Source organism: Dendrobium catenatum, unplaced genomic scaffold (genome assembly GCF_001605985.2).
Source record: "Dendrobium catenatum unplaced genomic scaffold, ASM160598v2 fragScaff_scaffold_124, whole genome shotgun sequence".
NCBI classification, from domain to species: Eukaryota; Viridiplantae; Streptophyta; class Magnoliopsida; order Asparagales; family Orchidaceae; genus Dendrobium; species Dendrobium catenatum.
This window is the reverse complement of record NW_021318586.1, coordinates 282,433-294,962: the sequence shown is the minus strand read 5'-3', so window position 1 is coordinate 294,962 and position 12,530 is coordinate 282,433. Positions and strand designations below refer to the sequence as shown.

Here is a 12,530-nt window from a genome sequence, read left to right as displayed (position 1 = left end):
CTATTCATCGATTATGTCAAGCCGATCTCGGGGACGTGTTGAAGAAGGGTTGATCAAGTGATTTAGTAATTTTCAACTATTTTAATAATTTTAAAAATAATATATCAACTGTGTCTGAACTTTGTATGGCATAATCTACATCTAAATCAATATGGTACTTTGATAAGAGTTTTTGGACATATTTCATTATGAAATAAAATTATTGTCATATTTCTTCAATTTCAAACATTATGAGGCTTATAAATTTAAATTTCTTTTTATATATAATACATAACTTTTATATTTATTTATATATGACACTTATATTCAAATCATATCAAAATATAAATATGAAACATACTTTTTATTTTAAAATATATATATATTAATGATATTTTTGAAATTATCTAAACTCAAAATTTTCTTGTACAAGTGTAATATCTTAATTTTATATTTAAATCATACTAAGAAAGTATAAAGAGATGTATTTTATTTTAAATAAATTAATATTTGTAATATTTTTTAGATGGTTTAAAAATCTTAATGTGGTATTTTAAATAATAAAAATTAACATAAATCCATCCATGCGTCGGATTCTTGCGAGTTTTTCCCTAATTTCCTTTGTGCGTAGCTCACACCTCTGCTTGCGCCGAAATGCCTAAAATCCAAGCTCCATAGCTGGATCTTCCTATCCACGCCATTCTACAAATCTAACGATAACTTCGTTCCGCTACTGCCGCCGACGTCGTTTTCTCGGCCAGTGTCTTCTCTTAAGGTAAATCACATTCATATCTTCCTCCCCTTTGGTTGAATCATGCAACGAAATAAGTTCCTTGTTTTGCTGTCTTAATCTTTGGGGATCGATAATATAGACGAAGAAGGGTTGAGAATGTTATAGGTTCTTATTCAACGAGCTAAAGCCCGAGGTCAACTTGACTCAATAACATCCGTAACCAGCACACCTTTGCCATCTTGGTCTCCAATATGACTGCTTAGGTTGTAGAAGACCAAAAACGGAAGTCTGCAACGTTTTTCACGGAGAAAATTTACATCTTAAGTTAACTAATTGGAACTTGGAAGAGAATTCCTTATAACCGTGGTTAGGAAAAAGGTGTGATATTACATGAGTAGATCCCTTACTTTTGTGGTGATTGCATACGTTTATGAACATTCTGAGCGACTGGATTGTTTTGCAATTGTTCGTGGGGGGGGTAGGAGCAATTAGGAGCAATTATTACGTCAGGTCAGTCCAGAGACCAATAATCACGCGCCATGTCACCTGGAGCTCGGTATTGAGCACTCGGTATTGCCCGGTATACTCATGGTGTAGAGGGTCTTTTATGGAAGTGGAAAATGCATCTGTGAGGTTATGGAAATGCCTTTTGCAGGGAGAAAGCTTTCACTGATTATATAGCTGAATAAAAGAAAAAGCACATGCAATGCAAAGTTCTTGCATTAAATGAATGATTGTGGCTCTTTAATGCGCATCAAACACAAATTTTTTCCTAGATTGCAATGATCCAGTTTGACTATTCAGCCATCAAGCTGTAAAGGTATCATCAATAATGTGCTAGAAGAGGTTCGGAATGCAGCAATGATCTACAAAAGAGAAAGAAATAAATTGTACATTGCAATATCACGTAGATTGGGTGCTGGTTGATTATAATTGGTTCATTGGATTACATTCAAGATTAGTTTGGCAAATTAGAAGGATCAACCTATTGAAGTTTTCATAATCATAGTGATTTCAAGTATCATTTTATGGTTAATCAAGCACCTTATTCGAATATACTCGACATTAGGGATGACTAGGTTTAATCACCCAAGTATTCAAGCATTTCCTTAAAGCACCTCAGCTTATCTCACCAAGGCAATTCGTCGAAGGCTCGAAGCATTCAAACTACTTTCAAGTACTCAGTCGATTAGTTAAGTTAGCAAATAAATATTATGTATTCAGCTCTACTAAGCATTTAATGTGCATTCTCTATGTATTTTTTAGCTATATGCCTTTTTTATGTTATAGATGTGTTTTTCTTGTTTATACTTTGCATGTACTTTTTTCATACTTTTGCAGCTTAATTATAACCTGTTGTATAGTGCTGTTCTTTGACCTCAATCAATAAATATTGTTTTAGGGGGAGAGCTTTGGACAAGAAATTTTTTTTTTTTCAATTCTTTTGCTTTTACCAATTTAATAAATTCTCAAAGATTCACACTCTAGATTCTTTTTCTCCTTCTAGCTTACTGTCGCTTACCCTACCATTCTTGTTATTAAGATTTTGGTGTTACTCATGGACAAATTTGAACCAAATATAAGATATCAGGAGTTTCTTCCTTCTGCGGAGAATATGATGATAGGTAGTGCTTTAAAATTAATCAAAATTTCCATATGTTTAATACTCATTTGAAATGCGACTAGACCTGCAATGAACTAGTTTGTCTATTTTGAGCTTCACTTAGAATTCAAAATCCTTTTTGGGTTTGATTGAACTCAATGTAGTGTAATTTGAGTTGGCTTGATATGTTACTCAAGATTTGAGTATATATAATGAGATATTGTTGATTTACTGTTTTTAGTTTTAAGTATTTCGAAACCTACATAGGCATAATGAAGCAAGTTTGTTTTTTACTTTTACTTTGTGTTGAGATTAGTGGTTAGATTGATTGGAACTCTCTTTTGGACTTTAGTTCATGCATTTATTTGGTATAGGGTGAATGAAGGTGAGTTCCTATTTTTGTGCTCCCACCTCACAAAAATAAGAAGTAAACTTCAATTATAAGAGTTTGGAAATTGTCTTTAATTTGGCTAATAATAATAATAATAATAATAATAATAATAATAATAATAATAATAATAATAATAAATCAATTGGAGAAGCGAGACAAATAAATTGGTAGGCATGGAGAACCAAAATTTTGTCACTAAAAAACAGTTGATTGAATTGGAAGAGAGACTCAATAAAATGATTTAGGGATTAGAGCATGTTCCTGGAACCGCTACAATTGTTGAATCTCTAGTAGGATCTTTAGATTCAGTTATTTGTCGATAGCTTTCAATTTTAAGGGCATTAACTTCAAACAATTCCAACAAAGACAAAACCTACATTACTAAAAGCAGCGAAGAATCTAATCTTTATAATGTTGAGAAGCCTAAAACTTAATTGGCATAGTTTTTTTTGAGGAGAAATTATTGAGGCAAGGCATTCGATGGAAATTAAGATTTCTTATTTTAACTCTTATAAAGGAAAAAAATCATATTTTGCTTTGAGTTGGCTATTTTTCTATTGAATGCTAAAGATGCTCGTGAGTGCATGTTATTTCTTAGAACCTTTAAGGAGTCACCAATTAGGCTGCTCTCTCATATTCCACTTATAGCCATTACTTATTTTGCCAAATCAAAAAGTAATACATAACATAGTTTGCCAGTTCTTGATGGTGGGGTTTGCAGTCAACAGTGTGAGCTACACACAGTTAGAGTGAAATATGAATATGCTTAAGTTTCCTTTGATATAAAATAATGAAAGCTCACTAGAGATGTAAGTATACATATCGACCAAGTAATAAAGTGATAGAGATGAGTGCTGATCCCTCAAAAAAATGTTCTGCTTAATTGCAATTAAATTATTACTGTCTAATATAAATGCACAATTAATCTTGTTGAATATAAAATTTTTATTTTTTAGTTTTTGTCATTTAATAGAGACTTTCAAGAAAATTTGATACTAATGGAAATAAATTGTTTAGACTAATGAATGAAAAATAATATAGTTTTCTTAATAAAGACTCTTAATTTTAGATATGAATCAAAGCATATGTATCCCTAGATCTCCGTCGAGCTTCGTACAATTATAATATCTCTATAGAACCTAGAAGGTTTAATATCCTATGTTTAGGTATGTTAATATTATATTTCAATACTCCAATTTGTTCAATATTCCTTCGTTGAGACAATATGTCATACTTGATATTAACTACACACGTGATCATTGTCTGAATTAAATTAAGAATGAGAGATATTTGAAATATCTATAAACTAATTAATGGGACAATAGTCTACATTAGTATTTGCTATGCGTTCACATAATTAGTCCAAAACTCAAGAGATTTGGTCATACATGGATAACACAAAAAATAAATTCATGTTTATTTCATTCATAAAGAGACAGAAGAATTAATAAAGATAATTGTCATTCGGAAGGATCAATTGATATTCTCCATATTCCTTTGATCCAAACAGAGGGAGAAAACCCAGGGAAAAAGGCGCGTCTAGCCCAAGAACCGAACGGACAAGAAGCCCAACAGCCAGCATGAACCAAAACATCCAAAAATCGAACAAACACCAAGAAAAAGGCTCGGCCAGCCCAAGAATCCAAGCATTCAACAGTTGAATGACCACCAAGGAGGCACGACAGCCCCAAATAATCCCAAGGCTAAGAACTCCAAACACCAAACAACAAAGGGGTAATGAGCCAAGCCCAATAAGAGACAAAACAACCCACTATTAAATGCCCATTTGAAATTTTTTTTTGTGTAAATCACTTCTTCAAATTGGCATACAATTGATGCTCCTTCAATGTCATTAACACTACCTTCAAGTGTTCCACATGCTCCCCCTCAGATCGCCTATACACTAAAATATCATTGAAGAAAATCAATTAAAACTTACGGAGGTAGGGCTGAAATACCTTGTTCATAAGCAATTGGAAGGTAGCTGGGGTGTTGGTAAGCCCAAAAGGCATCACTAAGAACTCGTAGTAGCCTTCATGAATCATAAAAAACAATTTTTTGGATGTCAATGGGCCGCATTCTAATGTGATGATATTCCTATTTTAGTTCAATCTTGGAGAATATCATCGCTCCATTTAACTCATCCAACAACTCATCAATAATCAATATAGGAAACTTATCCAACATTGTTTCCTTATTAAGAGCCCGATAATCTACATAAATTCTCGAACTAATATCATTCTTCTTCACCAACAACAATGGACTGGAAAGGGACTATCACTGGGACGAATGATCTGAGCCTCCAACATCTCCATGACCAGTCTCTTAATTTCATCTTTCTGAACCTGTGGGTATCGTAGGGTCGAACACTGATAGGGGATGCCCCCTCCTTCAGGATGATGTCATGCTCATGCTCCCTTGGGGGAGGTAGGTCTTGAGACAGCTAGAACACTGCACTAAATTTTTGTAGGAGTGGCTAGACTATCTCTGGAACCTCCTCCTCTTTCCTCATACTTATTCCTCCCTCAAGGCTCTGTAGCTCCACCAAGAATCCCATTCATGCTCCTTGGATTTCCCTCACTATGGTCTTGAGAGTAACCCTAGTTTTGGACATACTAGGATCTCCTATGATTCTCACCTTTCTCCCTCTCACCATGAATTTCATAGTCAATGCTTTCCAATCCACCTTAGTTTCCCCCAATATATGTATCCACTTCATACCCAACATTGCATCTGTGCTCCCAAACTTCAAAGGAAGAAAATTCTCCTTCACCTAGATCTCCTGCAGTGTCACCATCAACCCTAGGCAGATGCCTTTACTCTTCTCCATCTTTCATGTTCCCATAATCACCCTAGAATAGCCTGTGTCAACTAGCTTCAACCTCAATCGGTCCACCACTTGGTTGGAGATGAAGTTGTGGGTTGCCCCACTGTCCATCAGAACTATCACTGATTTTCCTCCTATTTGTCCCCTCAACTTCATGGTGTGATTTGAGGTAAACCCCACCACTAAATTTAGGGAGACCTCCGCTACATCTAGGTGTAAATGCTTCTCCTCCTCAAGAGTCTCCTCATCACAAACTGTAAGTACCTGCAGCGAACGATCATTTCAGCGATGGCCTGACGCAAATTTCTCATCACAATAGAAACACAATTCCCTAGCCCGCTTCTCTTAAACTTCTGCCTCAGTCGGCCGCTTGAAATTTCCCCTTGGTCGTGTTCCCAATCCCCCATCCTTGGGTACTTCTCTCTGAATGAGCATAGATGGTACCTTTGGTGCCAAAAAAGTAGCATAGTCTGGGATGTAGCTCCCAAATTGTTGCCTTTGCTGCTTCTCTCGAGTGAGTTTTTGTCTTCCACCAACTGGGCGAGCTCCATAGCCTTCCCAAACCCTAATGGCCTCAATAACCTGATGACAGCCCCGATCTCTGGCTTGAGTCCCTTCATGAAATTCTCCTTCAACACTATCTCAGAAAGTCTCCCCAATCGGCTAGAAAGATACTCAAATTTCTCCCAATAATCCATCAATGTCCCTTCCTGAATAAGAGCAAAGAATTGCTCTTAAAAATCCCCTTCCCGACTGGTTCGGAAACGTTTTAATAAACTATCTTTGAACTCCCTCCACGATCGAATTGGTTCTCTCATGTCTCTCCACTGATACCAAGACAAGGCCTTCCTCTCCAAGCATAAAGCCGCCGCTATAAGTCTCTCTTCCTTGGTCTTGGTCAACCCATTCGTTGCAATGTATCTCTCTACCCTACAGATCCACCCATGAGCATCTTCCATCTAAAAAACGGGCATCTTCAGTTTTCTCACTCTCAAATCCCCTCCGCTCCAACTTTCTCTTTCACCTCTGGCTCCTCCCATATATTGATTGTTGTGATCTCTCCATTGTTCTCTCCCACCTCTCCTCCTTTCATAGATATCCTCTTCATCAAAATCAGCCTTCCTTGTTTCTTCCTCCCAATTTCTTTTCATTCTGTATCCTCCACTCTTTTCCCTCCTAGTTATCGGTTCAAGAGGTGGCATATTTTCCCTTTCACCCAAGATCTCTACCTCTCGATCATCCCTTATTGTGATGATATGGAGGTTTCCTCCACTTCCTTGGCCACCCACCGGTACCCTCGCGTCTGATGTTGCCGATTGGGTGTGAAGCTCCAATATTTTCTTTATCATGTTCTCTATATGTCCTCTAGGTTAGAAAACCTTTCTTCCATGGATGAAGTCCCTTCCTCAACTTCATATTTGAATTGACCAACTTCTCCTTCTTGTTTCTCTTCCAAAGCATCCACTTTCTTCGACGTCATAGATCCTGAATCTTGCTCTTATACCAATTTGATAGAACTTGATGATCAAAACAACACACAACAATATAAAAAAACAGCAACTTGCTCCAAATAGATATGGAAATAACACAAATAGAGCATTTTTTACTAATTTTCAAGCAAAGCAAGACAAGATACAAGTTGATTCACTTTTGAGAGGTGAATCGTCTCTTCCACAATTCCTAGCAGCTGCTAGGAATCCAAACACCTCTAAAAACTGTTGTAGAAATTCAAAACATAACATAAAAAACTCAAGCCATCATAATCTCCCCCCTTAAACAGCTCAAATCCCCTAATAAATGCCCCTTACATCTTTTCCAAAGAGTCCTCCCTTTCCGAAAGAGTTTTCTCCTAAAGCTTCTTCTCCTATAGGTGATAAAAGAGGTCTTGGGCATCACCTGGGTAGATGGACTGCCTGCCAGCTGCATCACACTCATTCATGATCTAATAGAGAGACCTTTTAGATATATCTTTAGCTTACATTAGTTGAGGACTTTGATCAAGTTACTTGAACTCGCCGATAGTTATATTGAGGAATATAACTATTTATCGGATGCTTTAAATTCTAGTTGGTGAAGGAATTGTTACTTTGTAAGGGTTTTCTTTCAATGTCAACTGCATCAATATCATCTTCAATGACCACAACATCGGGAACATCTTGCCATGGGGAGGATAAAATATCAAAAATTTTGATGCTAGAAGGAGAGAACATTTGACACAATTCACCAATATTCATTTTTTACTCCATAGATATTATTTATGGCTGAAATGGTAGAAACCATCTGAAAAAAAGTTTTCTCAAGTGACTTACAAGGCTAGAGGTCCTGCTCGAGACCCTTCTAAATGTTATATTTTTCATAAGGATCATGATCATGATATGGATATTGAGGATCGCTGACATCTTTAGAACCTAGTCAAAGAATAAATGAAGGCTAAAAATTATGGTGAAATGATAAGGCAACCAATTGAAGAATAGAAGAATGAACTAGTTCCAACTCAAGCAATTCATATTGTTGAAGTGAATCTAGCTATACTGGAGGAGCAAAAGCAAATGTATCTTGCGAGTAAGTCTCAAATGACTCTAATCATGAGAGGTAAACTTGACCATAACATTAAGAACCCCATATATTGAAATTACACCGATCACCTCCATTGAGGAAAATAGGCCATTGAATGAAAATCCATATAATGTGCTATAATTTTCATCTCCTAGTTGCAAACTATCAAATCAGTAGTGTTTTAGTTGACCCGAGAGACAAAAGGAATGATTGCGTTGCAAGTCACTTGGGGAGAAGGAGAAATTTTATTTACAATCATGGTTGACTGCTTTATAGTTGATGCTCCGATCACTTATAATACAAAATTTGATCATCCTTTCAACTCATTCTGAGCTGTGGTCTTGACATATCATGTTGCAGTTAAAAAATTTATTTACAATCATGATTGATTTGTTTATAGTTGATGCTCCGATAACTTATAATGCAAATTTTGGTCATCATCTTCTGAGCTGTAGTCTTGACCTATCATGTTGCACTTATATTCCTTGCAAAGGGATAATTTATAGTTTAGGTAACTTTATTACAATCAAGAGCATGTAACTTAAAGGAGACCAATAACATTCAAGAATAAGGTTTATAGAGGAGCTTGGCTCATGACTTTTGAAGTGATAGAAGTACCCATTCTTGAATTTATCATAATCAAACTCTCCGCATTAGCACTTCATTCAACAGTAAATATATAAAAATTAATACACATTATTCATGAAAACGTTGAAGTTTTTACCTGGTCTGCCACTCAAATGCCAGGGTAGGTGTAACTATGGCTTATCACAGACTTAGTGTATTGAAGAATGCCAAGCCTATTAAACCAAAAATTTGACAAGCTGTTGCAATACCAGTTGAACCAATTTGTTATTTAGTCCAAAATCTCTTTGAAGCTGAATTTATTAGAAAAATACAATATCCATAGAGGATTTCAAATATTTTCATGGTCTAAAAGTCAAATGAAAAGTTAAGAATGTGTATTGATTTTACCAATTTGAATTTAGCCTATCCAGAAGATAGCCATCCAATCCCTAGATCAGTGCACTAGTCAGCTTGGTAGTTGGTTTTCTAGTTATGAGCCTTTTAATGCATTCTTCTGCCATCATCAGATAAAAATGATATTAGCTGACCGGGAAAAAATTACTTTTATTGTTAATGATTGACTACTGTAACGTTATGCAATTCAGCCTGAGGAATGCAGTACCAACCTATCAAAGAATGATGGAACATGTTTTTAAATAACAAATCAGGCAATATTAAAGTTTATGTTACAACAACATGTTCAACATAAAGCCTTGATGATTATTAATGAATAACAAAACCACCGAGCAACACATCCTAGATTTTAAGTGAATTTTTGAACATTGAAGGAGTTGAACCTGCGTCTTAATCCACTAATGTGCATTTTTGCAAATAGATTAGAAAATTGAGTTTTCTTTCACCTTAGGACTAAGAATGAATCCCCGATAAAATGAAGGCTATTCTAGAATGTCCCCTCCAACAAGGAACTTCAACAACCTATGGGATATCTTTCATTTTAAAAGTGCTTTGTTCTGTTATATATCTGCAGTTGATCCCACTAATATTCTCAAAAATCCTTATTGCTTCGTCAAATTTTAAGTTTTATTCTGCATTGCAGATCTTTAGTTTGGATGATTAGCACTGGTATTTGTTATGGGAACGGATGATTCCAAAGACTTACTGAAAAATGTTGACTGGAAAACTGTTGGCAGTCTTGATGCTACTGACCCGAGTGGTCTAGCTACAAGGAAAAGACTTCCAAAAAAGATTAGGCAGGTCCCAGAGTTTTATTTTCTTCCTAGAAGGGCACTACCTTCTGCACTTGCCATCTACGGGGCTTGTTGTGCTGCTGGAGTTGGTGCAGGAATGCTGTTGGAAGTTTGGGTGAAGAAAAGGATTAAAGGTGCGTATTTGTTATCCTACATGAGCTGTATGTGCATTTTCATATGGCGTATATTTCCGTCAGTTGCATGTTAAACTAACCTTATTTAGCTTGATTCTGCTTGGGATATTATGAGTAGTATTTGGAATGATCAATCAAGACTCCAAAGCATAGTTAATGGTGAGAAATCTATACAAAATAGTTAAAGTCATATAAGCCAGTGAGCTGTTAATGGTGAGAAGTTGAGAGTTGCAGACACTAATACTAGCATAGGAAGGAGAAGACGGAATGCTAACCCAAGTTGGTAAAAATAGTAAAAGAGGAGGGCGCTCACAGCAAATAACATGAAGGAATGAGAAGTACCCACACAAACTCCAGTTGAGATGGATCAAAGATAAAGAGAGAGGAAGAGAAAGGTAAGAAACCAGTCAAAAACCCTCATCAACTTTGATCATAGGTGAGGATAAATGAGTGATAACAAGCAAGCTCAAGTGAAGTTTTGATCCTGCATAGTTGAGCCTGACTTTTCTCCACATGCAAGGAAAACCCTAGGTATAAAATCTTATTTGGCAAAAAAATTGAGCGTAGGTTGACTTTAATTGAATACAGAAACCTATACCAAATAGTCCCTAAAAATAGCTGTCAAGTGATAAAATTTTTGATATTAAAAACATGATTACATCAAAGATTCATGTTTAGTCCATATCTTTGTATGTTGGCTATGGACCTACTTCTAACAGTTATTTAGAATTGCGGAAATCTAGCATAAACAATTCTAGGCTGTCGCACAACTAATACAACAATTAGAAAGTTATTATTCCATGAGGATTGGCGATGACTAATTATCAAAATTTTGTTAACACTGACTTTTATTGGATAATCAAATTAAATATATTGTAACGTAAGTTTAAACTAAAAACTATCAGTGGAGCTACTTAAAATAAATATTAGCTAGAAAGGAATCAGAAATAGAGACTTTTAGGGATTCTGATTTCACCCTAGTCCATCCTTTTCAAAATAATTAATTCAATTAAACTCTGCTTGATTCCAATTGCTTTAAGCTAATTCTACAAAGCCATTGATTGCATCATGCTACTCAGCGCTACGGAAACTCTTTTACTACTGGTAACTCATTAACATATCTGTGATTAAATAAATCCAACAAAATTCATAATAAAATTGAAACCCAAAGGGCCACATAAACAAAATGCAAGTATCTCTATCACACAATCAGTTTAAAATGAATATCAAAATCAAATAATTGATGGCCAGACAATTATAGACATAAAACCAATTTGAAATACATGAAAAAATCTTGAATGAACAAGCAATTCAATTAAACCAGTAACATTCAACATGTCACACTGGCTACATCGTGGTCCCTAGAAAAATTAATTTAGAAACATGCACATCAAACATTTCATACCTGACTGCGTAACTCCCCAGAATCTAAGTTGGAAGAATTGCACATCTTTTTATTTTTTTTTCAGGATTACCAGATGCCCATGAGTGTGCACACAGAAAAATAAAAACTACTACTTAAAGCAAATTTTCTTATGAAGATTGTTTGTCTTTTCACGCCTACAGTGTTGACGTATATGCTTAAAGAAACTTCTTTAATCTTGAATATATGATGTTTTCTAAACTATTCTCAACCCTCATTATTAAATTTTCTTGTTTAAAAATTTCTGATGATATGGTTCTTGTGAAATGCAGAGGATAGCGATGTCATTTGGGAGATCTGAAAGTGGATAATCTTGTTTTTGCAGTTACATCGGCAGTGCTTGAGATTCTCTATCTATGGAGTTATCTTTTCATGTAAGATTCTGCAGTAATTTGCACAAAGCGGCAGTCATGTTTTGATTTTCTTTGCAGCAATTAGCGCTCACTCCATCTTCAAGTGAGTGAAATACAAACATGTATATTTATTTTCTTCCAACTATAACGTTATTCCCTGACAAATTGAAGGCTCATATAACATTGGGGCATTGAAAATTGCGAAAGATAGTAGAAATGGAATTGGAGCTCTAGGAATTCCATATTAGAGTTTTATAGTTGGAAATAAATATGGAAGCTTTGAAAACCGGTCATATTACAAATCAGGACATATTTATGCTTGTGTTTAAGAGCATGGTTATTGTTGCGGTCTAGAATATACGCGGCGATAGAGTTATAATTCTACGTCTTAGCGTTGCACGGATATCCAGCTCACACACAGAGAACACAATATTTTTTACGTGGAAAATCCGAAAAGGGAAAAAAATCACGGGGCCTAGCCCAATGAAAGTGATTCCACTAAAAGTTAAGTACAATGGTCTGACTCGTCCTTGGAGATGACCAGATTACAAATATCAACTGAGAGTTTTACAAAAGTCTAACGTCACTCCACTGTCAGGTGATGGTTTGGAAGCACTCCGGTGTCAGGTGATGGATCGGCAGTGTCACTTTAGTGACAGGGGCTACTTCAGCTTCGGATGGCACTTCGGTGTCCCTTGATGGTCCGTCGGTGATGCGATAGAACTCCGGCGGTGGTGCGGCAGCGCTCCGGCGGTG

At 35.9% G+C, this 12,530-nt stretch overlaps 1 protein-coding gene across 1 annotated transcript; it reads left to right on the top strand.

Annotated features, from left to right (window-relative positions):
* The first annotated feature begins 561 nt into the window (after window positions 1-561).
* LOC110098595 lies at window positions 562-12,060 on the top strand. Its single transcript, XM_020825462.2, has 3 exons — window positions 562-754; window positions 9,714-9,998; window positions 11,694-12,060. The coding sequence occupies exons 2-3, from the start codon at window positions 9,749-9,751 to the stop codon at window positions 11,720-11,722; spliced, it is 279 nt and encodes a 92-aa protein (XP_020681121.1). The 5' UTR covers window positions 562-754; window positions 9,714-9,748; the 3' UTR covers window positions 11,723-12,060.
* The last annotated feature ends 470 nt before the right edge of the window (window positions 12,061-12,530 follow it).